This window comes from Amphiprion ocellaris, chromosome 14, assembly GCF_022539595.1.
Source record: "Amphiprion ocellaris isolate individual 3 ecotype Okinawa chromosome 14, ASM2253959v1, whole genome shotgun sequence".
NCBI lineage: Eukaryota > Metazoa > Chordata > Actinopteri > Pomacentridae > Amphiprion > Amphiprion ocellaris.
Window position 1 is genome coordinate 8,183,498 of NC_072779.1, and position 27,186 is coordinate 8,210,683.

Below are 27,186 nucleotides of genomic sequence, written 5' to 3' on the forward strand. Positions count from 1 at the left end.
TGGCGCCAGCGGTACTGCCCCTCCCCTAGCACTTTTGAGTAGCTGCTCGAGAGGTGCTCCAGGGAGCCCCTTTTCTGGCACAACTTGCACTCGGGAGTCTCTACCAAGCCCCAGGTGTGCAGGTTTGCCAGGCTTGGGAGGACGTCATAAACGTAAACAAACATAAACTAAGCAATTAATGGAAGAAATGTTTGCCTCTATTCTCTTGTCCTTCCCCATGTGACGTTGATCGTTTACTTTTAAAACTGATGCTGCAAAGAGACTGGAAATTGAAATACAGGCTTATGAAATTTACAAGGAGGTATAATCTGGACTAGGGGGGTATAGCCAGGCCTTGACCAGGACACTCTATGAACCGGATTGGGCATACACTGGGGCCAGACTATACCAAGAAATTGTTTGGTAGGGAGTTCATCTGACGTGTTACACCTGTAAACATTAAAACTCCTTTTGAAGTCACATAATCCCTTAATATCCCAAAGTATTCCTAAAGGTGTTATCACTGCATCCTCATCAGTATATATTGTGTCTTTAAAGATAGTCTGCACATAGAAAAGCTAACTTGCAGTAAAGTGACAATGTCCTCGAGGAAAAACCAGCACATGAAAAACATGACAAAGACCAAGTCTGTGTCAGTTTCAAAAGGTGTTTTTATTTTCTTTCAGTACACTCGCAAGATGTCAGACTGAAGACACACTGTTAAACTTCAGAACTACACAGGGGAAAAAAAAAATAATCGATTTCATCAGAGATTATTTTTCCCTCAACATTTTAAAAACATTCACTTATGGACCTATTGCAGGAATACTTTTCACAAATAAGGTTTCCACAATCAGTAGAAACATCATGGAACATTTTCAGATCTTTAGTCTTAAATGTGGTTGATTACAACAGTGTCTTCAAAACTGTCATATAAATCAAAGTATGGGTTTTGTTTTATTGTTCAAATATCAGTTAAACCAGAAATGAAAAATCAAAGGACACAGATGCATGTCCACATCTCTGGATGAATATGCAAGAAACTCAAACCTCATATTAAGAATACTGCTTGAAGATCAAAAAGACAACTCATGTGCAGCTTGACACAATTAAAAACAAACATTTTCATATCTGATATCATTTTTGACTAGAAATCAACTTTCAACTCAGTCCTAAAAGTCACTGTATTAGACAGGCCTGCTCAGCAGAAATCAAGACAAACAGGGTCTCAGTTAACAAAGGAGATATCTAAGTGCAAAGTATCTCTTACTGAGGCCAGAACAGAACAGACGAGCTCAACACCGTATCAGTAAGTCAGAGACATCCTCCTAGTACCTTTCCTTTGCCTCTCAAATTCAAATTCAGCTACTAAATACTATTTCATTTTGAAATGTTACATATACCTTTTGATAAAGTACATGTTTTCCATAAGTACACTGCTCACAAAAATGTTTAGACCTGACAAAATATCAGTGTTATTGTCTATAAAGCACAATATTTTAGTTTGCACTCTTTTGGGGTCTCCACCATTGAATGCACAGATAGTTACACCACAGGCAGTCATCTCATGGCCTATTTATACTGGGAGCACTGGAAATATTCAACATTTAAAGGTTTCATGGCATATAAAAACCAAAAAGATGTCTTACTGCACATTAGCAAATCAAAATATGTACAAATCTACATTAAGTAATCGAGTTTCTGAATAGGCACTTTTATTCAAAACAGTTCAGCCAGCCCTCAGTTATCTTTGATGATAAACATCACAAAGACACGGCAGTTACTTTTTTTTGTTTGTTTTTTTTTAAAGAAGATTCAACCAGATGGTGGCAGAAAACCTGGAAACAAACATTAGCCCTAATAACCACATTTGGCCAGATCAGCCACACACACATACATACACACACATACAGTTACTGTATAACACACACAGGGAAGCTCTAGTTTCCAGCTGTAAAGTAGAAGCATCTGCTACAGTACGGGAAGGAGATATTTTTTGTTAACATGCACACAAACTCCTGGAATGAATATCCACCTCCCCTGTGACTTCCTTACTGTACAATGTACCTTATGGGAAAAGTCGTAGTGTTTTGTTTTTTTTATTTAAAAAGAAAAAAAAACACACCACCGTGCAGCCGTGAATGCCACACTACACAACAATAAATAAATAATAAATAAACTACATAAATCAGTGTATAAATAAATCAATTTTTGTTAAATAAATAAATCAATGAGTAAAACGACTGCAGAAGAGTCAGGCAGCGCTAAAAATCAGTGTGAAGATGCTTCCGGAAAGTGTTGTGGAAGCAGTTTTTAGTGTGTTGTTCTTTTGATCTATCAGTGTCTACCGATAATCTTACAGTAGAAAATATTTGTACGGCTCCTGTCTGCTCATTTGCTTCCTACTTTCATAATCACAATACCCGGTTCTCCTCCTTAAACCTCCTACACTAATGAACTCTGAAAGAGAGGCAAACATACGGGATGGAGAGTAAGATAACTTGAGGTCAAGTCAAACAATCTTTGTTAGTGAAGTTAGTAATGCAATGGTACTGTAAATGCTTTTAAACAGTGCTGAATGTTAAAGATTTCAGGGTGATTGTGATCTTCAGTACCTGTAGGAAGCTGGACAAATAAAGAAACTGTCGCCAGTAGGAACTCCACCACCACAGAGAGAAAGGTAAACTGCATATACAGCTGTTCTATGGGTCGACCCACACACCTAGAAGGAGCTGGGGCTTTTAAAGAGTACTGGCATATCACCACAGTAGTACAAACGTAGGAGCAAAGTCCCATTTTTAGCCTCCTTAGTAGTGGCTAAATGTGCATCTCATATGATTTGAAGTAGCCTATAAACTTGAGATGGTCTTGATTTAAAGTTCCTTAAGTTACATGTAGTGCATTATTCACATTCAAAATCCACCTAAATGGGGAGGTAAATCAATCACATCTCAAGTTGGTAAAAGCTGACACAATTTTAAAACAGCATGTTAGACAGAGAAGTGGTCCCGTCAACATGAGACGTAAATAGAACTCATACCATAAAAGCAGTTTGTTCAAAAATCCAAACACATTAATTAAAACGATTCATTTTGCTGTGAAATCAACTGGGATCGTGTGTGATTTTTGAACTTGAGAACAACAAACCACGTCTCCTGACAGTGCAAATCTCTCTCACAGTCTGTGTCTGCGAGGTTCGGAGCGTGGCGGGGATGGTGGTGGCGGCAGGGTGACGGTGGTCGGGGGCTCCACCGGGTCGTCCATGGGCAGGACCAGGCGTGTGCCCCGGATCGCCACTTCATGTTCCGCCGTGGCGAGCTCGTGATCCAGACCTTCGTCGAACGGGCCGCCCCCGGCGCTGGCGGCGGAGGACCGCTTGGGGTTGATGGTGCGCGATCCGGATGCGTCCGTGCTGACGGTGACGTCGGCGTACATGGAGCTCACGCTGGCATCATTCAGGATGAAGTCAGAGTCGTCGTCGTGGAGCTGGCCTTCATTCTGGTGAGTGGAGAGAAGAAATAAGAAAAGCATACAAATAAAAAGGTGTATAGGTATTTTTATACATTTACTACTGTGGCGAGCAGCGTTGGAGAACAAAGCTAGAGAAAGAATATCTGCCTTTTACACACTGCAACTGGCATTTGCCTTCATTTTGACACACACAGAGAGCAGCATGATAGAAAATATGTCAGGACATCATCAAACACACTTCACACTCACGGTCCTGACAACACAACACAACTAACTAGGCTGACTAATCCACACAAACACTGAAATCACTGTAACACTAACATGAACTACAATAATGACATTTAAACCCCCGACACCCCGAACTCCCATGATGCATTGCAGCACAACAGTTCAGCCATAGCGACCGGCTCTGCGTTTGCTACGTTATTTTAAAAAATTTTGCGGTAAAATATGCATTTTCTAGCCTAAAAAAATTGAAAACAATATTTTTTAAAAATTATTAAAAATAAAGCCTTAAAATATATATGAATAATAAAATAAATATGGTCGCTACTTCACAGATTTTCGCTTCGTCTGGAACGTAACCCCTGCTAGAGACAAGGGACCACTGTAATTGTGTTTTGAGGTATTTTTTAAAAACAAGTGTATAATTAAGGTAAGACTTGGCAAGAAAATACAAAAACGTCAATCTCAAGAATGACATATCACTAAATATCTAAAGTCTAGAAGTCTCTCATCAGGCTTTTAATAGAGTGACATTTTAATAAACAACAACCAAACCTCATAGGCCTGTGGGCTGGTGAGGCATCGTGCCAGAGGTCCACAACAAGCAGGCAGGGTAGCAGTCAGAGGAGGACCACTGTGGGTCAGCAGGGGTTTCAGGTAGCTGGTGAACAAGCATCTGTCAAGGACTAAACCACTGAAACACACTTAGTTTCAGTTACTTCATCAGTCTGTAGTAAAATCTCACCATAACAATTCAACAGGGCTTTCCCCCTGACACTACCTGGAAGAATATTATGTTTGATGGAAAATACTATGTGAACTTTATCAGTACCTTTTCATGAAACTTAAACACATGGACTAAAGAGTACAAAAAAATAACATAAAAAAACTCCTGTGTTAAATATGAAATATATATAAACCAAGATTTTTAAAAAAAAGAGGGATTGTGCTTTATCTGTAAACCTGTACAGAAACACAGCGTCGTATGGTTTGTAAACAGCCCCCTCTTGTGTTGAAAACTGATCTCAGCATCCCCTCTTCTGAAGACATGACGTCAGAATGTGACCCATAGCTCCAAGGATACTTGTGGTCAAAGTTATACCAGATCCTGAAAGGCCAGGCGCTCTCGTGTTTGGTGTTCCTCCGCTGTGACCCATCCAACACGGCTGAACTCTGCCCAACAAGAGATTGTCAATGATTTACTGTGTATTTGAATTTTTGCATAGGGAAGGCAAATTAATAAGGCGCTTGAAAACTACACATAATCAAATACAATCACTTACAGAGTGTTCTTGATCAGAATCCACTCCCACTCTAAAACAGAAAAGGCAGCAAGAGTTAAAGAAGTCCGGCAGAGGCGATGAAACGCATACATACAGAGAGATAAATGCATAGAAACCCATATATAGCCTTACGGTATGCTCATAAAGGACAGCATGGGCATAGTGCCCCCTCCACAGATCCAGACAGTGAAGAAAACAATCAGGAGGGTGGTTGAAAACATCATCTGACGGGCGTAGGTCGCTGTGTCTCGAATAGAAAGGGCAAAGGTCATCGCCCCACGCAGACCTGGAGGACACAGAAGAGTAAAATTTGGTTTAATTCAGTGTAACGTCTTCTAAATTGATGGAAAAAAACAGTTGTGAGACTTAGACTGAGGCGGCGTACATTTTTTCCATTCATCATTAACCCAAGAAAAGCCCCTAAACATGTTCAGCCTAACTTAATGTTGTTGTTCTTGGGTTAACAATTTCCAGACTACTACAGGTATTTCTTGCTAAGTTTATGCACAGTCTGCTAATTTGGGTGCTTTTTTCCACTCTGGTTGTCGTCATATGTAAAAACTCCAATCAGTTATATTTAAAAGTCTTTTAAAACACATTAAAGAATGATTACAATTTTCTGCATGACTGCAGGTGGAGAATTGACACAAAGAAACAACAGTGTACAGAAACATGTCGGGGATTTCTATTATTAGCCTATTTCAGCGGTAAATGTCTGCTGACGTGTGGGCTGTTATTCATAGCAGTACTGCATCGCAGAAAGAGTGCTGTTTGGTCTGCAAGGACACTGTGTCTGCACATTATCTAGGCTGGTGCCTTTTTTTAAACTCCAGGAGCCGCTCAAGTCTCCTGACGGTTTATTTTAATGGAACCAGGTCTTGGGTTTGTGCCTGAGCTGATCTATTATGTACCTGCAAACATCATAACGTGCTGAAAGTTGGATCCGATCTTGTTCTTGCGGCCCAGGTTGAGGAGGAAGGACAAGGGGTAGATGTTTGCAGCCCTGCCAATAAATACAGCCACCTACGCGATACCGAAAGGTTAAGGAGGCAACACAGTTAAATAATAATGATAAACCAGTGCAGGCAGACAGGAATGGAAAGTAATGGTGGGTACGTGGCAGCGCGGAAACTCCATCTCATGGCTGACTAATCTTTCTTTTAAATGTGTTCTCAGTTTCTATTTGCTTGTACTGTTGTTACTGGACACTGAATACATTTTCAGTCATTAATACTGATGCTGGCAGTAGCAAATGTCATATTAGTGTCAGGACATGATTGTATTTTTAAAAATATACTAGTATTTTTAATTACATCTTCAAGAATCTAGAAGAACAGGTGGTTACAGGCAAAAAAATTCCTCATCACAACACCAGTCGTCTCCAGATACACCAGAAAGGCCTTGATTTGTTGTTGTGGGCAGTAGCATAGATAAAGTAAAGGATACAAAGGCTCCAATAATGAACAAAGGGTTGAAGACGTGTGACTGGAAGGAGAAGAGCGTCAGGCCCATGTAGGAGAAGATGAAGTTTTCTGCCAGGAAGTTCAGCAGCTCAAACAACTGATCAGGAACAGAAAAGCAAACAGTCATCATTACTTGTGTCTCCAGTTCCTGCTATTTTACACTGTTAATTTAAGCATTTGAAGCTTTTGATGATAGGACGAAATAGTAATGAGGAACCAGAATTCAGGCAAGACCTATATTCAAATAAAGTGACAAATAGTGAGCCATATTTCTTTTAGATTTAAAAAGACAATTGTTCATTCATTTTTTAATGCATATACATTTAAAAAAAAAAACATTTTTACTACCAGAAGATAGCTAACACTGACAAAAATGTATCATTCAGTCATGTTTACCATACAGTCATACTCAGGTTAGACCATAAATGTTTGTAAAGTTACATGTTTTCTGTTCTTCAGGCTCTTCAGGCAACCAATTCATAGTGAAAAAAACATAATGGATACTACATTAACGGGACAACTTTCATTTGAGGAGATTTACACCAGAATATAAACAACTGTGTTGGAGATGTAACCCATTCAACACATGTGGCTTTACGCTTAGAGGAAAATGAATTTAGATTTTTAAAAAAAAAGAATTTCTGATACACATTAGGAGAAAGTTGTAATATTTAATATTTGTGAACAATCCTTTTCATCCAATGACTTCCTTACGTATTTGGCTCATAGACATCACCACATGCTTTGTATCGTCGCTCCTCTAGACCTTCACTATAGCCAACTTTTTGCTCTTGCATCTTGGGGGTGTCTGTTTTCATCCTGCTGCTTCTGTCAGCAGTGAACTCTATTCTTTTTCTTTGTTTTTACTAACTGCCTTTTTCTTTTTGAATCTTACCAGGTTTTTGCACTCTGAGGTTCAGATCATAAAGTCTTTTAACTGTTGATAAGTAATCATAAACACCTACATCCTGGAGATAATTCTTGCTGCAGAGTCATAAAGCGATTTTTCTTCAATATGTAAATGATTTACCGCTTATTTAAAAGACTCCTCCTCTTTACTATAACAAGTAATTTCCTATTTTCCTTTGTGGACCTTTTTTTCTGTAAACCACTTTTGACTCTGTCAAACTAACAGTGTTTCATAGCTCTCTATTTCTGCTTTTTTGAGCCTAGTTATGATCATTACTTGCATATTTGGTCACCTATAACTTACACATTCTTCCTTAACTGATGGAAATCTACTCAAACTGAGGCAGAGACTTGGCAGTTTAATGCAGTATTATTATTTGATTTAAATTTTAGTTTATTAAATCACAGAGCCTGTAGAACTAACAATGTGTAAATATATTTACAGTTCAATCTATAAATCTATAGTTACAGCGCATGTTAAACCAGATACACAGTCAAGTGCTGGCACTGACCGGCAGAATCTTGTCACATCTTATTTAAATTGAAAATTGTGATGAGTTAATGAGTGTTCATTTTGCCAGCATCTGCTCTCAGTTTACTCATTTAATTTGTATTATGCCTAAAATCTTCAAAATACACTTCCACTAACTTCTAAACAAGACTTGAACCGTATCAGCAGATGTACTGAGTGTAGCTGAGAGCACATTGTGCTTCCAGATAGAGCAACATCTCTTGCATGTATATTATCTTAATAAAAAATCATTTCAGATCAATTTATCACAGTTTTTTCTTGGAGTTATGACAGAAACATGTCTATCTTTCACTTCAATCTTGCTGTTGCTGCTGAAGCAGTTGACCACAAGTTTCTTGTCATTCAGATCCTACGCAAGCTACTACAAAACACTGTGCTGTGTTGAACTAACATCCTCAAACTATCAAGCGTTATCATAAAATAATATGTGAAAAAAGATCAGATATTAGCTCTGAGTGCAGTCACTGTTATTTATTCTCCATGTGCCTCCAGTCGCTGATGTTATTAAATGACCTCTATGTTCTACTGCACTCAAATGACACAGATCTGTGTTTATGGGATCTGCAGTCATCAGGTTTGTCATCTCTCTGCTTCACAGTATAAATGATATCTGATTGAAGATTTCTCAGAACTTCCTGCAACTCATCAAAAATATAACTAAGGGTTGCACAGATGTATTGAAACGTCCTCTCTTCTACGAATTTTCTTTCTCGGCATTGGTCTTGTAATTTTCTTTTTCAAATTCTGTTCCATGCTTAATTAATACATAATCTAAAACATAGCTGCATTAGGACCACTAGTTGCAGTGTTGGTCTTGACAAAATCAGTTTAAAAAGAAGTAGAGACAAAAGGATCAAGTTAAAAACAAAAAAAAGCATGGTACCTGTTTGGTCCTGTCCTGAGATTCGGGTGAGAGATTGTTGAAGGTGTAGTGAGCCTGAGTGATTCCACAGAACAGCACAGCTACTACACCTGAAAATACACACAGATTCATTTCCCATCAGTAAAACACATTAAAATAGACTTGAAAGGTAAAGGTAGGGTGAAATGGCGGTCCAAAGCAATCGAGTAAAGTCAATCTGATGACATGGGCTGGTTAAAATACCCCTTCATTGTAGTGTATTCCCACAAACTGTAACAAGATTGAGTACAGTTTTGGAAAAATACTGAGTCTTCTTTGGAGTCTTAACTAAGAAGCAACTATCTTGAGAGCTGATCATAGAGCCACAGACAGAGTAGAAAGGCCAGAAAGTACCAAGAGACAGATTACACTGTTCTTCGATGTGACAATGGATGGATGGATAATTAGTTGTATGAGCAAGTAAGAAAAAAACCTGTGTCCTTGTCTATTCTCATTGTTCAAGAGAATACCACATCTGAGTTAAATAAAATCTGATAAACCAGCATTATCTGACTCCCATGTAGTCGTGTAGCTTGTGCTGGATGATTTAATTTGCGCTGGTGTGAATGATTCATCCTTTGTTAGTGTATTAAGAACAGTGTCATCATTTTCAAGTGAAGTTGCAACTGTAGCTATGTGGGTGCTGGCTAAAAGATCACAGTAAATATTTTACCAGAAAATATCTAATGACAAAAATGTCATTAAATGAATTGCATATTTTACAAAAAGCCAACCACAAAGTTACAATTTGTGCTGTTTAAACTGCATTTGTGAGTGGTGGATGCAGGTTACCTGTGAACCCGCAGGCCTCAGCCAGCAGAAAGGTGCTCCAGGACATCAGGAAAAAGAGAGCCGTCTCCAGCAAGGGGAAGTCTCTCAGCTTAGTAAACTTGGTCACGTGAGGAAAAATGAAAGTCAAGAAGCAAAACAAGAGGCGGCACATTCAGTCAATCTGCAGTTCAAGTGACAATAGAAGCTGAAGCTGTCGTAAAATGTGACAATCAAAGGAGAGAAGAAAGCAAATAGATGTGGATAAAATTCAGGCCGCAGTTTTTAAACAGTACGTTAAAAGTAGGACGACTGTTTTGAACCCTGTGTTGGTATTCTGTTCCTCCTACTCACACCTGTAAATATAAATACAGACATTATGTAATGACAAGCAGAAGGTGAGAGGATATGAAAGCAGTCATGACTCCGGTAGCCACTCCAAGAGCAAAAGATCCACTGAAGACGCCCAGGAAGATGCCAAAAGATTTCAACATGGCCATGGCTTCGAAACTGTGGCTGTTGTCACCTGCAGGCTGGTACGCCACAATGGAGCTGGAGGGAAGAGAGAGTGCATGTGAATAAAGATACTTACACAGAAAAAAGGAAATAGGCACTTACTAAGAACCCAGGAAGGGAAAGTGGTCAAACACATGCTCACGTGAAAACAGAAAGATTTTAAAGATAAAGTCAGGCATCAGCCCAAATCCAAGATAAGCCAGGTGCTAGAGGAAGTCTAGTGACTTTAAAAACAGTCACAAAGATGTAACAAGCAGACTGGAGTTGGTTATAAAAACAGAGGATGTCTTGCATGCTTAATTCTAACTGCATCTTTCAGACCCATTTACTTAATATTCAACAGTAATTTATGACCAAAATCTTAATAAAAATGACACATTTTGTGGTCATTTGCAGGGTCAACAGAACATAAAGACAAATAAAAATGATACAAGGAATGGATATGAAAGGGCTGCAGTGACTGGGGGTGTAGGGAAGGATGATGATCATCCTATCAGGTGGTGGTTCGAGTCTACATTCTAAATAAAAACATCTGCATCGCATCAGCTGAGAGGTTCTAAAACTACAAACGGCGACAATCCACCCAACCGAGGAGTCAATGTCTGGTTTTCTCCCAGCCATTCCTCCACCCCCTTGGGCCAGATTGGTTCATCATCTCCTGTGGAGCGCACAGCTCCGGCCCCCTGCCTACTCTGCTTTTCCAAGCGTAGGAGAACACTGCATACATACGTACAGGCAGGCGATGAATGACACAGACGGATGGAGAAAGGCAAGCAGTGAAATGACAGGGATTGATGTTAGTATGATGAATGTCCAGTCATGTGCAATGTATAACACAAAAAGCTGAGTTTGCCACAATTAAACCCATCACAGTGCGGGTCATTAGCTTAGAACTACAAATTACACCGATTTCAAGAGTTAGTGGCTGCTGTAATTGCTTCCCTTATCCGTTAAAAGATCCCTTCCTGATGCAATTCCAATTTAAGAGATGAAGAATAAAATCCACAGTCCTTAAAGTTTAACTAGAACCAATGTAAGGCTTAAAAAGAGTCAAAAGTATCTGCTAAAATGAGTCTTTTTGATTACAAAATTCCCTCTTTTTTCTATTATTTAGCAGTAATTCAGTAAATAAACAATGTTTAGGAAAACCAAAAGCTGAATTTTGCACCAAATATAAGTAGCTTTGAAAAAACACCCAGCTGATTTGTCGAACTTTGACTGCTTGTAACCTTAGGTGAGTTTCCTCAACTGAAGAATGCATTTTTGCAAAAAGCAGGGTCGGAGAACTTTATCACCTATCACTTCTGCTCAACACAGGAAGGCCTCTCTTTGCTGCTCGTATGAACAGAGTGCAAGATTACAGCAACTAATAACTCCTAAAAAGGGCATATGTTTTAGAGACAGGCTTGAAAAACAGTGACCTTATCCCTCAACATGAGCTGCTGTTAACTTGACGAAAAAGAAACGTAAAACTGTCACTAAATAGGCTATGTAAAGGTATGCTTCTGGACCATGTAGTCGATACTTACGAGGAGAGGACGATGGCCACAGCATCATTGAGGACACTCTCCCCAAACAGTAAAGCATACAGGTCAACGTCTACTTTTAGTTCATTGAAGATAGCCAGAACTGTCACTGAGACACACAGGAGGAAAAAAACACTTAAGAGCATAAGACAAACACAAACTGTAAAGCAGGACAGGAGCACAGAAAGCCCTCAAACAGACTGTCTAATAACTGGAATGCTGCTTCCATAATAATTATTCTTACATGCAGAAGTGAAAATCTTACAGTCAAGGTGAAAATCAAAAACCTATCTTCTTGTCTGTTAATGGATATAGGTGCTGGAAGCTATTATGCTACTACCTACCAGGGTCTGTTGCTGAAACGATGGCCCCAAAGAAGAGGCAGTCAGTGAAGTAAAAATCCCCCCCGAGCTGGCCCACAACTTTCATGAAGGACACAAAGCCGTACATGATCAGTCTGGGAGGAAAGAGGGATGTGCACATGTCATGTAAGACACTGGCAACACTTGGCAATTCAACAAACTGGTAAAATCTTCAGTCTGTTATTCATTTACTTTAATTAAGGAGTAGCAGGTAGTTTCAGTTTAGAGATGACCAACTGACTTACCCAATAACAAAGCAGGATATGACTGTTCCCATGAAAGCATAGGCCAGGATGGAGCCAATGTTTCTGAAGAAATGTCTCTGAGAAAGACCAGGGCGCAGGTTTATTAAAACGGAATAACCAGAATCATAAAAAAAAAATCACATGCAGAATAATTAAACCTCTACCTGCCCAGGATGGAAATCTATTTTACACATTAACCTCTTTTATATTTAATATTATGTACATTATATAAAAACCTCAGCATTTGTGAAAAGTGTATGTTAATCTATGTTTGACCATCTTACCCTTTTCAGACTGTAACCCGCATGGAAGATGATGGGAGGCAGCAAAATGTTGAAAAACACCTCAGGATCAAAAGTTACCTGAAGACAGCAGTAAGTCAGTTCCACACTTTTTTACAAGTAGTGAACTACCCACTTGTTGAACTTGACACACCTTTCCAACTATCTTTAGACTCTAGAAAAAGTTTACAAGGTGCTCAAAGTATACAGTCACACAGGCAAAACTCAGTTGTATTTAATCACAGAATCTGAGAGAAAAAAGTGACTTATCAAAGTAAAAGACCTATTTTCTGGGGTGCATCAAAAACAACCCCTTCCACTCTCCACTCGTCTCCTTGCCTTTCTTAGCATCTCGTCGTCCTGCACTTGGTGACCTTTGCCACGGCTGACCTCCCCCTTCAGCGTGTACTCGTAGAAGCGCCCCGACACGCTGACCAGCAGAGTAGCAGGACTGGCGTTGACGGCGCAGCTGAGGATCACGTCGCTCGTGCTTTGGGGCACATGGATGCCAAACCGCAGGATCACACCCACCAACAGGCCTTCAGGGAGGAGAAGAAAAGACAGGAGGTGAAGGCAAAGAAGGTAGGCAAGGATTTGAAGTAACTGTCCTTTGTGCAGGGATTTAGGGTGTTTCTATTTAAAACAATGGAATCATTTGTGTGTGCTACATATTTTAATGAGACGGGGACCTTAAAGGAAACAAATAATAACTGGAGCATATTCGTTTTCTTAAAAGGATCATATTTTTTTCATGCATTGGTCTGTTTTGAGATTTTGGGATATTTTGCTTCATTAACATATCTTCTTTCAAACTAATGCAACGTAAACATCAGTGCATTTTTGGTGATTGGCTATTTTACAGCACTTTGCGTGTTTACGTTTGTAGATTTCAATTACAATATGTATCTTTAAAGGAAGTTTTCCACATATCCTGAGCCATAAATCTGCACTTCAGTAGCACTTGCATGCACAAAACTTCTGGTTTTATAACCATCAATATTCTGACTTTTTTTTTTTTTTACTGAGGGTCTTGTTCATATATCATTCACAGCCTGATTTGCAGAAACATTTTATTTATAAATACAAGGTGGGATTTTTTTTTCTGTCTGGGTACAGTGTTTCCTTATTTATGGAAAGATATAAAACCATTGACTCTAATATGTCAACAAAAAGAAATAACACATGCTAAGCTGGCTTCATACAATGTTGAGATTTCTGTTGCTGAATTTAATGCAAATCAGCGCGTTTGCATATGTAAACATCCATTTTCAGATAACTTGTAATACCAGATTGCTTTATGCTAAGCAGTCGGTTAGGGGAAAAGTGAAATCTCTACTGTGTCCTTTCTAATCAGCTGGTCCATCAGAGCATCTCACTGCACACTGTGTACTTAGCTAATTAAGTTTTACTAATTACTGTAACAACAGTACATTACCAAACCATTTCCATGGTACTAATATAACCTTGCACTGTATTGTGTTGTGAAGCTGACACAAGGAGATAATGTGAGGACCACAATGCAGTTATTATTATTTAATGCATACGCTACAGGTTATTGATATTACAATAACAATGTTATTACTGTGTTGCATATGAACACCTGTGTGCTGCCACGTGTGAAAACAACCTGTCAAATGAGCTTACTGGTTCAGTTTAAGGAGCTAACGGACGGCTTCATGGTTAGCTAGCATTACGAGTTAAGTTAAACTGGCTGCTAGCTAACGGCGCCGTCCTTACCATAGATCATAGCTAGTCCCGTTTCGTGCAGGAACCTAAACCTGCGGTGTTTGAAGAGCCATATGGTTAAAATGGTGAGCGTCAGGAGCATGATGAATATGAGCAGGTTGGCACTGTCCTGTCGGTGGCTCTCCTCAGCCATCCTCTCTGTTGCGACGTTGTCCATCGGGTCGCTTTCGCTTCGGCTCCCGACGAGCAGCAGTGTGAGCAGGAAAGGCAGCAGCAGGGGCGCTTTCGACGGTTTAACACCAAGAAAGCGTCTCAGTGTAAATCCCATGGTGGCCTCGGGTGAAGCAGTTACACTTGTGTCGGTTTAGCTGAGGAAACTGCAGCTCTCGGACCAGAAATCGGCCCGAGGAGCGTAAATGACAGCTTCTTCCCCAGCCGTTATCAAAACACAGCCGCGTGTTTTCAAAATAAAAGACGCTCCGTGGCTGGTTGCAGCGAGGAAGTGAAATCTGGGACAAACAGCGACACTAATCGGTGAATTGCCGCCATTAACTGGTATGAAGTGTTGATTTGAATGAATTATTAGATATTTACAAGGCTCATACCCTCCTACTCACAATAGTCAGTCTTATACTGAAATATGACAGGATATTTATGTATTGCTATAGTTCAATATCCTTATTGGTCAATTTTTCAGACTGCGCAGTAGCTGCAGTGTGTCGGTGTAGATTTCCAGTCTGAAGCTAATGAAATAAACGTCAGGGTTAGACTATCCTCAGCTCATTAGCGGTCCCCCTCCACACAAGGGAAATCCCTGTTTGTGCGACTTGCAACTGTGAAATCCCCCAACCAGTTTTTACAGTCATAATATTAATAAAATATTAGATTTTTGTTCAGCATACATTTTATGTGTTTGAAAGAAACCTGCCCTGTATCAACATATTATTGAGCATGAAGCACAAGTTTTAAAGAGCATTACAGTCAATTTAATTCCCCTGGACTGCAGCTATTATCCAGAAAGACTGCATTAATTCACAGCATTAAAAACGGCAACAACAAAAAACTATAATCCAGATTTTAATGTTGATTTTTTTTAATGTATGTTTCCGTTGCACTGATTAACTCAAAGGCTGCTTTAACGGTATTTTACTGATTCTTGAATCAGAGCTGCACATAGCTGCTGTCTGTAACAATAATGTGTATGACTGTGCTCTCTGTTTTTAAAAAATTGCTACGATATATAAGTACCGTAATTTCCGGACTATAGAGCACACCTGAATATAAGCCGCACACACTAAATTTAAAAAGAAAAAAGTTTTGTACTTATATAAGCCGCAACTGACTACAAGCCGCAGGTGTCGTTGTAACATGAGATATTTACACAGAAAGATTTTTTTTTTACTTTTAATTAAATAAATGCTTATTTTTCCCCAAACAGTGCCTGTAACACGGCAGTAACACGACAGTAAAACACATTGAGTCAGTTCACGCTGACGACTCCAACGTCTCACCATGGATTCATTAATGCCAAGCTTACGTGCAGCAGTCCTCGTCCTTCTTCGACAGGCAGATCGATTGCCTTTAACTTAAAAGCTGCGTCATATGCATTTCTTCGTGTGTTTTCCATGATGAGGGTGTGCGCATGAAGCGCAAAATGACTGATCTGAAGAATTTAGTGTGAGTGCGTTTGATTTAGTTTGAACAGTTTCGTTGGTCCACTGTGACCAGGTTAAATGTATTGACGGAATGAAGCTCGCCCGTAAAAGTCTATACGTTAGCCGCATCGTTGTATAAGCCGCAGGGTTCAAAGCGTGAGAAAAAAGTAGCAGCTTATAGTCCGGAAAGTACGGTAGATGTTTAACAGTTTGATGTTTTCTGCAGGGTCCACGCACTCCATCTTCATGCTTGTCCATCTTCACTAGATCTCAAGCTAATCTACACTGTCCCACTCTTAATCAGGTCATAATATCAATGTCCGTTCTCTTACTGCCTGGATAGTGATGCTCTGTCTTTACACTCATGTACTGAGAAATAATGACGGCCCCTCTTTTTTATTTCCCCATGTCCCTGCAGTTGGATAGATCAGTTATACTGAGATCAATGTTTCACTTCAGTGCTCTTTTAGCAACCACCTGCCTCTTTCCCTTCTACCTCAGCACAGGTTCGTACCCAAAGCAAACCCGTTGAACCTCCAACCTTTTCAGAACAATACAATAGAACCAACAGCTCCACCTCAAGGTCTGGTTGTGCCCCAGAGTTGTTGTCATTAGAACTGAGGCTGAGTCTGAGCATATGACTGCCCTCCTCACCCTAATCTCCTCTTGCCTGTACACTTCCTTTGTCCTCCTCAATGTTTTTTTTTTCTTGCAGCATCTACTCTAATGATGTGCAGTCTTCTGGTTTGGTTTCTATAACACATCTGTCATAAATGTAAGGAATGCCAGTATGTCTGTTATATGTCTTTCTGTCTCTTTAGCTGTTGGCAGTGACGAGGATGCATCAGTTAAAGTTGGCCTGTTTGGTTCCTCTAATCCTGTCACTTTGTTTACAGCACTTTCTTTAAGTCCTTGAGGTGTAATGCTCACACTCTCTGGAAGAAAACATAGTTTTCACCGTAGTTACAGCACTTGATGTTCTCAGCTTGACATGTGATAAGTTGTGGTTTCCTCCACATTTTCCGCATCTTCTGTCCCCTGCGTGCGGTTGTTAAGCAGCCAGACTGCTCACACTTGTAACACTGGTTTCAGGTGAAAACTGAAACAACCCAAACTAACTGTTGTTGGCAATGTTTACTGTTAGAATCCGAACAATACACCAGTGTCAAACCTGTCAAAGCTCACTTCCAGGACTAAAGCATATGACTCCTTTAGAAGTTTCAACTTGGCTATGTATGAAGCATTCAACGGACTTGTTTATCAGATAATAAACTTACATGGTCTTCAATCTCTAGGCTTTGGATTTACAGTAGACAGGAATATTTCCATTCAACACATTCAGTCCATTCAGTACAGCAATCCAACCTCATAAAATAAGGTCAAAAGATAAAAGATATTATTTGACAAATGTAAGATCATCGCTGAGGAGACAAAACAGCTTTCAACTCCTCTTTGGATATTTCAGTAAAGATCTAATAATGCTTGAGTAATACTTATATAGATTGTCTTTGTATTGATTTAAAAGTAGATTTCTGGTCTCACTTATAACATGGATGTGACTGTTTTGGATCTGACTAAGGTAGTATGTCATCACTGTCAGAAACAGAAAAATGGAGTAATAAATTATTCTAACATATTCCAAGTAAGTATTGCTCTTAAACATGTACTTTTTTCCACACCTGATCAAAATACAGCTGCAAGATTTTGTTGACCATGGCTGCACAGAGACAGTACAGCACGTACAAAAATGTCTGCATTTTCATAGTGAAAACAGGAAAAAGAGCGATAAGATCACAAGTCGCAGGTACACACACAAAAAAAACCCGTCCAATTCATCAGAAATTAAACAGGATCAGCTGATTGTGGTCACAGAGATCAAATGTCAAGTTAAGTTAAAGGTTAAGTTAAAATTATTTAACTTAGGACACTTCCAGCACTTTCAAAACAACAGAGACTGACCCAAAGTGCTTTCCATTACAAAGGATGAACAATTCAAATATACATGACTAAAAGAAATAAAGAACAGAACTTAAAATATAGAGTATATAAAGACAAAAAAAGGAAAAATAGTATAGTATAGTTAGTGTAGAACAGTATAGTATAGCATAGCATAGCAAAGTATAGTTTGTATAGTATACTATAGCATATCATAGTTAAGTATAGTTTGTATAGTATATCATAGCATAGCATGGTTAAGTATAGTTAATATAGTACAGTATTGTACAGTACAGTTAGTATAGCATAGCATAATTTAGCATAAGATAGCACAGTTAGTATAGAATACTATAGTATAGCATAGTATCATTAATATAGTTAGCATAGCATAGATAGTATAGTATAACAACAAGGACAGGACAAACTAAGGTAAAAATATTGGCAAGAATAAAATTCAAAGCAAAAAAGTAGAACCAAAGTTAGAAAGAAGTTTTTTGTTTTTTTTAAGAGAGTAAAATTAGCATGATGGGGGAAACATTAGGCTGGACTAAAATCAAGGGAAACAAATGGTTTAATGGACTGATTCTGATTCAGATTTGTCGATGGTGGAATTTAATGTGGATAATTGTTGCAGAACCTTGGTGCTGTAAACGAAAAAGCACGGTCACACTTTATTTTGAGCCGTGGGGGACGTAGAAAAGCAGTTGAGCTTGGGTCAGAAAATGGAGATTTGCAAATCAGTAATGTGTTGTGGATAAGCCATTAAACACTTTAAAGACAAATAGTACAGTCTTAAAATCAGTTCTGTATTTCAATGGTAACCAGAGCAAATGAGCCAGAATTGGAGTCATGTGCTGGCTTTTTGTTTCCTATCAGTGTAAAGTCCGCATGGCAGCTGGAATTGAATTTTACTAATACATTACAGTGCTGCTAATTCTGCATCAGAAGTTCAGCAAGATTGGTAGCATTTAGGATACTAAATTAAAGTTATATGTGTTTAAATCATCAGCAGTGAGGATTTAGGAATTTCTCTGTGTTTTGTAACACATGTACAACAAACCACAGCACATGAAAGGCCCCACTTCAGATATAGGCATGCAACTTGTCAGTCTTTTTTTTTTCAACAGTTTCCTTTGACACGAAACAAAACCCACAAAACTCAATTTGAAGCAGCGCACACAGAGAGAAATGCATATCAGATGTCACATGATGCCTTGTTTCTGTCAGAGACGACATAAGTTTCTCTGCAGTTTGCAAAGTGATTGTCCACACAATTTTCATGTCAGAAGTATTCCAATAGATACTCTGACATAACAACAAAATATGATAATGAGATTTTGTAATTGTTCTGTAATGTAGAACATATTTTGTCATACAAAACTAGATATTTCCTACTCCACTCCAATTCCTTTGCCTCACTAGGAATCATTAAATCAAGCCACTGTCAGTATTCAACTACATGAACTGTTCGGTTGTCTTAGTATAGTGTCTTTTTGAACTGACAAATGAAAGAAGAAGATTCCGATTAATCATTGTAACGGTTAAAACTGCTGAACTGGCAAAGCATATATAAGATAATCGCTATTTTATCTGACGTTTCTAGTGACCACGTGAAATTTTGAATGGAAAATGCTCTGGACAATACTATTCTTGGTATTCTTAAATCTGATTCTAATAATTAAATTTAATATGAGGCAGAACCACAGACTCCATAGCAGAGGGATCATGCTGTGCATCAGGAGACATATCAGACAGCTACATATTTGGGTGAAACTGTTTTTATTAAACAGCCATAATGCAGTAACAGTGGGACAAAGAGAAAGAAGATACATTTCTTTACCTGTCGTCAGCTCATAATACTCTGTGTTTCAAGTTTGAATTTTGTGGTTTTCCCCTTTTTAGTGGCAAAATTTTTCCTCAAAGTTTGAATGCTTTACACAGCTTCTGCTGTTTATAAAATGTAATTAAATGAAGGAACATTGTGTCATGTTGAAACAGTGTTCTCAGCTTCTCATGTAGAAACATGAATGATTTACAATATTATAATATAGAAGGAAATCCAATGAATCCAAAGGTTCCTTTTGATCACCAAATACAGTCAGGTCCATAAATATCTGGACATTGACAAAATGTATACCACCAGAATGGATTTGAAATGAAATCAAGATGTGATATCAAGATGTGCTTTAAGTGCAGACTTGAGGTCATCCATGTAGGCTCTGACTGGCGGCAGCCTCAGTCCAGGTCTTATTCGCTGTCCTCCGACCACCCAACGAGATACCTGAATGATCACCTCCATGGCCATGGTGAAGGCAAGCGGGGAGATGGTCCAACCGGCCATGATTCCCACCTCCAGGTGTTGCCATGCTGTGGTGTACTGTGCTATTGTAAAGCAGAGCTGAATATCCTGGAAGTAAGCCTTGGATTTGAAAAGAAGCCATCAAGATGTGCTTCAACTGCAGACTTTCAGCTTTATTTTAAGGGTATTTACATCCAAATCAGGTGAGCGGTCCAGCAATTACAATACATTTTATATGTGCCCTCCACCTTTTTATTTATGGACCTGGCTGTAGTTTCACTGCTTTTACATTCAAACTGGTAGATGACTGAAGATGAGTTAAGCTCATGACTCAAAACCTGGTTGCTGCTTAAACTTGTTTACAAGAAACAGCCTCAGCAAAAATGTGTCGACAGTTTTTTTTTTTTTTTTAATTTCCATTAATGTTTAAAATTTCAAAGCTGTTTACAAATTTTAAATTGAATTGTGGTTCGTTGAGGCACCATGTTTTGTTCAGATTAGGGAAGATGTTCTTCTTCAGATTACAGTGACAGCCCCTCATAATGCTTGTACTCACTCCTAGCTTTGACATTTTCTTTTGACAGGAAACAAGTCTGTGATAGTCGAAAGCAGCCCAGTGACACGCAGATGTAGAAGTAGAAGTTCACCAGTGCTGACATCCTGTTTCTGTCCCCAACGATGTCGACTTCACTGCTTGTGTTTCTCTGCCTGATCGGACATGTGTTTGCCAAAAAGCCTCCAGGTAAGAGAAGGCTGTCTATTCAAGTTTTTTAAATTATAGGTAATTTAGATAATAAAATTGAACTGTTTGTACTATTTTTAGCCTATTTAGATTTGTCTAAGCATTAAGTCTACTTAAGTTGTTTTTTTTAATGGCATATCTAATCCTATTGTTTCACACTAAGATATCACAATTTGAATCCACTATGTATAATATTAGAGAATATTCCATAATTACCAAAAAACTTCACAATGTTAAGAATGTATACGTGATTTTAACCACATATTTCATATCTTTCTTAAAAAAGAAAGAAGCTGAGAAATAGTTGGGGGCATAAACTACCTTAAAATATGATCAAATCTTAATATTGTAGGTAATTGCTATTGTTAAATTGAATGAAATCTAATCATTTTAAGGTAGAGCCCCATGTCCTCCGTTATGTACATTTGGTGTAAATTTCCCTAGACGTCATGTGCCGCCATTTCCTTGTATTTATGTGTGTGTGTGCGTGAATGTGTGTGAATGCACTGCTAGTAGTTTATTGCTATTTGTGTAGGTCCATTGTGTATTTGGGATTTTACTCCAGTTCCCTTTTGTCAGATTCAACAAATATCTCCTCACAGTCCACTAGCTGTCTGTTCTATGTCTGTGCGTGCAATGAAAAATTAAATGCAGGAAGTGTTTCCTTTGCATTTTTGTGCTCATACATGTTCAGGAATAAAGGTTAGGGAAGATAGAGGAGCGAGATGGGTGGTAAATCTGGCTCATGCTAACTGCTAACTAAGTCAAAATAAGTCTAGCCATCTTCCTGCAGAATCCACCTTTAATAGTTTCTGGTTTTATTTTTAATCATGAATCGATCCTGTCCGTCTCTCTTGTGTTCCTGGCAGATGTGGACTGTTTGGTGGTGCATCTGCAACATGTTCACTGTTCCTGGAATCAACAGGAGGCTCCAGAAGTCAATTACACCTTCTCCAGCTGGTTCGTAAGAGCTCCGAACAAAACTTCAACCACAAACTGATTTGTGATGTCTTTCTGAATTTATCAAATAGCTTAGAATGTAAAGGAGTGAAAAGTAGAAATAATAGTCCTTCTCATCAAAGGCCTGTTCCCGTATGCAGCACTGATTTTGTTTGCAGTCAGCAGTGAGTGTGGTGTTAAATTCTCCTCGAGTGAAATTTATGAGGCGTTTTCATGTTCAGTTCAGTTGTGTGTGTTCTTTCATCTCTATTTATATATTGCAAATGTTAATTTAACATGTTAATTGCTACTGAAGGCAATATAGGGGCTGGAAACAAACAAAGTAAGATTTTTTTTTTAAATGACAATCAAGTAAATTCTTTTTTATTGAAAATCAGCAGATGTGTGAGGTAAATCCTAGCGCCTCATAGCATTCATCATTAGGAATTGCTCTGTTAGGCTGCTTCAACACTTGACTATAAATGACTCATTTTTCACATGGATACTGTGGTTTCATTAAGTCATAGACGTTTTATAATTACTGGACCTAAATGTAACAAATCCCAGAAAAAATTTCAAAAAGACAAGTACAACTTATTCTAACAGAACGTTTAACTATTGTTGTTCCGAGGATGATAGAATCTGTATTTATTTAATGTTGTCATTTTGAAAAACTTGAACAATCAATCTTCGCCGTGCAGATTGCTTGATTGTTATGTAATTTATTATATTTCCAACTCACATGGCTGCATACTTTGCTTTCTGTGAATGACTGAATAGTTATCTCTGTACAGGTTCCATCATGAAAACGAAAACGAGTGCGCCACCTATCTGTCAGAGAATGGAATCAACACGGGATGCAACCAGCCCTATGAGGAAACCAAAAGATTCACCTCATTTTACACCAAACTAGCACATGGCAATGAAACTTTTCGCAAGACGCATGAACTGAAAAGTAAAGGTATGTATATTTACTGGTGTAAAACTTCAAACTGAGCTGTTCCATTCATAATAATAAACCGAATAACAGAGAGATAATGGGAGATATTCTCACACCTACTGTGACTTACATCTGTAATCTTTTTTCAAAAAAATTAAAACAATGTTTGCTAAAAAGGCTGTGAAGTATGAAAGTATGCTGATCACTGAATGTCTAACCCTAACCCTCCAGTCAAGTTAAATCCACCAAGCAACCTGACTGTGAAGAATGGATCTGATTTCAACCTGTGGTTTTACTGGAACCAGACTAAATCCCACTGTGTGGAGAGTGAAGTCGTCTACAAGATAAACGACAGGACGGAGCAGGTAGGTAATCTGAAAGAATAAAAAATGTTTCAATCTCTTTTTCTCTTCCTTTTTCATTCTTTTTTTGTCTTTCCTTGCCAACTTTCTGTCCTCTTATCTCTATTTTATGTTCCAGCGTTTTCCAGTCAGTGATGGGGTCCAGAACTACTGCATCAACTTGCCCTCCAGTTCCTCCCGATATGAGCTGCGAGTGCGGAGCAGATTGGATAGCAGCTGTGGACAGTCTATCTTCTGGAGCGACTGGAGTGAGCCTGTGGTCTGGGGATCCAACAATGGCACAGGTAAAAATGTGAAAGAATGAAGTAATCACTGACTTTCAGCAGACAACCACTAGAAAATGGAAGTGTACATTTTTCCAAAACATCATACAGTTAGAGTATGGACATGCTTAAAGAATGTAGGTGATTGGTTATGCACTGCTGTGGTAATTAATAATACTTAAATGTGGCTAGAAATTGGTTAAATGTGCCTCATTACTTATTTTCTGTCTGTGTCAGACTCATCTTAGTTCAGGGGCCACATACATCCCAATTTGATCTCAAGTGGGCTGGACCAGTAAAATCAGAGCATAAGAACTTACAAATAACTCCAAATTTTTCTTTGTTTTAGCGCAAAAAAGTACATTCTGAAAATGTTCACATTTAAGGAACTATCTTTTTACAAAACATTGTGAACAACCTGAAATTTGTAAAGAAAAGTAAATTCAATTTTTTACAACATTGTGCCTCAGTTTATCATTTTCACATTACAGCTTACAGATTACAGAGGATCTACAAGGGCACAAAACATTTAGTCACTGGTGTCTGGAACTGAACGATATAGTATTTTACTTGAAAAAAGACAAAAAAACAACAAAAACAAGACAAAATATTACAAAAATGAGACACAAAACAACAGAAGCGAGAAACAAAATGACAAAAAACAACACGAAACAAAACAAAAAAGAGAAAAAATTAGACAAAAAAGGTACAGAGTGAGACAAAATGGACATATGAGACAAAAAATTACACAAATGACACAAACGATACAAAAATTGACAAAAACGAGAAACAAAAATGATACGCAAATCAATGAAGAAAGCTAAACATACAATGACAAAAATAGTACAAAAAACACAAACAAGAAAAAAAGGAAACACAAAATGACAAAAGCGAGAAACAAACCAACAAAAACGTGAGACAAATGATGAAAGTCAGACAAAAAAAAAGACAAAAACACAACACAAAATTTGACCAAAATGAGACACAAAATGGCAAAAAAAAGCAGTCTAGTATTTTACTTTATGATCAAAACAACTTGTCGTCAAGAAATTATTTTAAATTTATAGTTTTACAAATTTCCAAGTTGCAGTTAATGTCTTCTCTGTAATTTTTACACTTTACTAAGTCGTCCCAGGGGCCGGATTGGACCTGCGGGAGGGCTGGTTTTGGCCCGTGGGCCGCATTTTTGACACCCCTGCATTAGAGGTAAAATACTAACAGAACAGTTACAATCTCCATCTATTTTTCCCACCTCCCAGACACAAATCAGCCTTCGCCTATGTCTGTGTGGACACCAGTGTTGTATGTGGTGGGCGCCCTCACGCTCATCCTACTGGTCATAATATTACTGCACCATGAAAGGTGGGTTGGCCCGTTTGTTTGTCATAGTTTTGGACTTAAGTTGCAGTTGTTTCCTCATGTGTCTATATAAACCTCCCCATTCAGGTGTCAGTTCTTCGCCTGTGTTCTTTGTGCCGTGCCTTTTCAGCTTATGCTTCATTTTCTTCTTTGTACGTTTAGTCTGAACACTGGATTCTGCTTCAGTCTGTGTTTTTGCCTGCCTGTGCAGATTTATGTCTCTTGCAGCAGCTTAAGTCATTAAAACTCGCTGTTTGCTTTTGCAACCTGTTTCCTGAGTCCTGCATTTGGGTCTACTTCTCTAAACTGCAACATTATCCTACATGAATGGTGTTAGTTGCAGTTAGTATGGCCTGAACATGAGCAATATTGACTTATTTCCTGCTTTTGTCTTTTTTGTTTTGCATTATTTACCAATTCACACTGGTATCAATTGCTGGGAGCTTTCTATAAGATGTAATTTTTTACACTAGACGTAAATGTAAGTGATGATGGAAGAAAATTTACTTTTTTAATGCATTTTTCATCTTTTGACATGTAAAAAACAACACAAGCTAAGATGTGGAGCCCACCAATAATTAAATAATTAGTTCTTCATTCCTTTATTTACTCAATTACAGTGCTAGGGAGCTACAGTAAATAAAGGTGAATGCAGATTAGTTGTTGTTGATATGATCATCTGAGAGTAAAAATGTTCCTACCTCCCATACAGGTTCAGAATCATCATCATCCCCGTGATCCCCAAGCCATCGCTGATCCCTCAAGACATCGAGGTTAGTGGCATCCAGGGCTCCATGTCTTCCTCCTGAAATTCCCAGGCACACAAAAGAATTGTATTTATTTTGCAGCTAATTAAATGGTAGTCAAAAAGCTACAGTTATTCAGAGAATTAAATGACAAGAGTGAGAGTCTACTGTGATGATAGCAGCTCTGTAAGACTCCTGGATTAAAATTGCAGATCTAAAGGCTGAAATGGAACATTCAGAACCACACGTGAGCCTCAGAGTGGCACTAGAGAAGAGGTCAAGATCACCAAGTCATTAGTTTACATCCTCCGGGACCCATGAATCTGTCTGTACTGAATTGTGTTTAAAATGTCAGCAGCTGTAGTATTGAGTGCTATGGAGTATTATGATTAAAAATAGGGGGGAAATCCATAAAATTGAATATTTGCTATTGACAATGTGGAGATCTGCAACTAAAATACATTTGGCAATGAAAGTTGCTAAATTCCAATTTGATGCATGCAGTGAGCAATTAGCATTGTACAATTGAGTGAGGTGACAGTAACACATTTCATTCTGTTTTGTTTTCTTTCTCACAGGGTTGGTTTCATTCGTCCAAAGGCCTGAAAGAGAGTTTTAAAGCTAACTACAATGAGCGTGCCTGCCCTGTCCGTGAGTACTGCAACATCTCTCAGTCTGACAGCGAGAGCTCTGGCAGCTCCACTTCTTCTGTCAACACCGACCAAACGGTCTGATTCGTCTTCTCCATCTCTGCGAATGAACCAGAAGAACCGTCTACTGCCTTTTTATCTCCCACCTTTACAATCTAACCTGAGGAGGAGCAGCAAGGTTCTGTTAGGAGGCGTCTAAATAAGGGTTCAGCTGTGTCAAAAGTCTGACACATCTGCTGCTTGAAATGCAAAGATCTGAAAACTGATGAATTGCATTTTTTTTAATTTATATATATATATATATATATATATATATATATATATATATATTATATATATATATATTTTTTTTTTAAGTACTGCTATATGAACAAAAATACAGTAACATTTGGTTTGCAAACACTTTAAACAAATTAAGTGCTTTAGTCTTCCCTTTACACAGTAACAGTTTGCATATTTCTTGTAAATCTCAACTTCAACATTAATGTAATCAAATCAAATAAAACCAAAGCTATTTGCCACAGCAAGGGCATTAACATTTTATCTGGTTTGTTATAGAAAAAAAGTTGCCCTCAGAGTCCAGAGCCACGATCATGACATCATAACAGGAACCTTCCCAGCAACATCAAGTTAACATTTATACATTTCCACAGTGAAACACAGTGGAGAGTCCATTATGGTATAGGGTTCCATTTGTGGAAACAGCATGGACAAATTAATTAAAATCAATGGTATCATGGACAAGAAGGTCTACCACAACATCTTGGTGCATCATGAAATCCCCTGGGACTGAACCTGATTGGTTGTGGGTCCAAATACCAAGAAAACAATGACCCCAAGCATCCTTCAAAGCTGTGCAGAGACGACTGGACCAAGAAAAACGAATGTGGAGTTCTGGAATTGATGGACTGGCCAAGTCCAAGTCCAGACTTGAATCCTATTGAACAGATCTGGGATTTATTGAATTCAAAAATAGATCGCACAGAAGCTTCATCCAAAGCAAGTCTCTGGGAACAACTAGAAACGAACCAACAAAGGAGGTCATATGAAATATTAAGATTTTTGGTCGCAGAATAAATTAAAACACAACTTTTGCTTTGAAACAAGTTTTTTGACAGATTTCCAAGATGTTTGTATTTTTTCATTTTT

At 38.4% G+C, this 27,186-nt stretch overlaps 2 protein-coding genes across 3 annotated transcripts; one reads left to right on the forward strand and one right to left on the reverse strand.

Moving 5' to 3' along the window:
- Positions 1-632: 632 nt before the first annotated feature.
- Positions 633-14,617, reverse strand: LOC111573066 (sodium/hydrogen exchanger 6-like). Of its 2 annotated transcripts, XM_055017376.1 has the most exons (17): positions 14,199-14,617; positions 12,801-13,000; positions 12,465-12,542; positions 12,181-12,257; positions 11,918-12,030; positions 11,577-11,682; positions 10,636-10,764; positions 9,942-10,083; positions 9,556-9,661; positions 8,746-8,834; positions 6,405-6,518; positions 5,870-5,981; positions 5,091-5,244; positions 4,959-4,989; positions 4,760-4,848; positions 4,231-4,336; positions 633-3,477 (listed from the first exon to the last, which is right to left on the reverse strand). In XM_055017376.1, exons 1-17 carry the CDS (start codon positions 14,473-14,475, stop codon positions 3,154-3,156), a joined length of 2,247 nt encoding a protein of 748 aa, XP_054873351.1. In that variant the 5' UTR covers positions 14,476-14,617; the 3' UTR covers positions 633-3,153. The 2 variants fall into 2 exon arrangements, with proteins under 2 accessions (XP_054873351.1, XP_023132797.1); XM_023277029.3 differs by lacking the exon at positions 10,636-10,764 and having other exon boundaries at positions 14,199-14,615.
- LOC111573091 (cytokine receptor common subunit gamma-like) lies at positions 12,906-26,310 on the forward strand. Its single transcript, XM_023277073.3, has 9 exons — positions 12,906-13,043; positions 20,621-20,778; positions 21,648-21,738; positions 22,512-22,678; positions 22,889-23,022; positions 23,138-23,303; positions 24,542-24,644; positions 25,354-25,414; positions 25,966-26,310. The coding sequence occupies exons 2-9, from the start codon at positions 20,715-20,717 to the stop codon at positions 26,119-26,121; spliced, it is 942 nt and encodes a 313-aa protein (XP_023132841.1). The 5' UTR covers positions 12,906-13,043; positions 20,621-20,714; the 3' UTR covers positions 26,122-26,310.
- The last annotated feature ends 876 nt before the right edge of the window (positions 26,311-27,186 follow it).

Bases quoted from the DNA above. Each gene is read 5' to 3' on its own strand.
- LOC111573066 (XM_055017376.1), bottom strand. From the start codon at position 14,475: ATGGGATTTACACTGAGACGCTTTCTTGGTGTTAAACCGTCGAAAGCG. The intron at 12,031-12,180 runs GTAAGTCAGTTG...CTTTCCTCCCAG, and splicing joins ATATCCTGCTTTGTTATTGG to ACTGATCATGTACGGCTTTG. The intron at 10,084-10,635 runs GTTGGGTGGATT...TCTTCCCTCCAG, and splicing joins AACCAGACATTGACTCCTCG to CTCCATTGTGGCGTACCAGC.
- LOC111573091 (XM_023277073.3), top strand. From the start codon at position 20,715: ATGTCGACTTCACTGCTTGTGTTTCTCTGCCTGATCGGACATGTGTTT. The intron at 23,304-24,541 runs GTAAAAATGTGA...CCCACCTCCCAG, and splicing joins GGGATCCAACAATGGCACAG to ACACAAATCAGCCTTCGCCT. The intron at 24,645-25,353 runs GTGGGTTGGCCC...CCTCCCATACAG, and splicing joins ATATTACTGCACCATGAAAG to GTTCAGAATCATCATCATCC.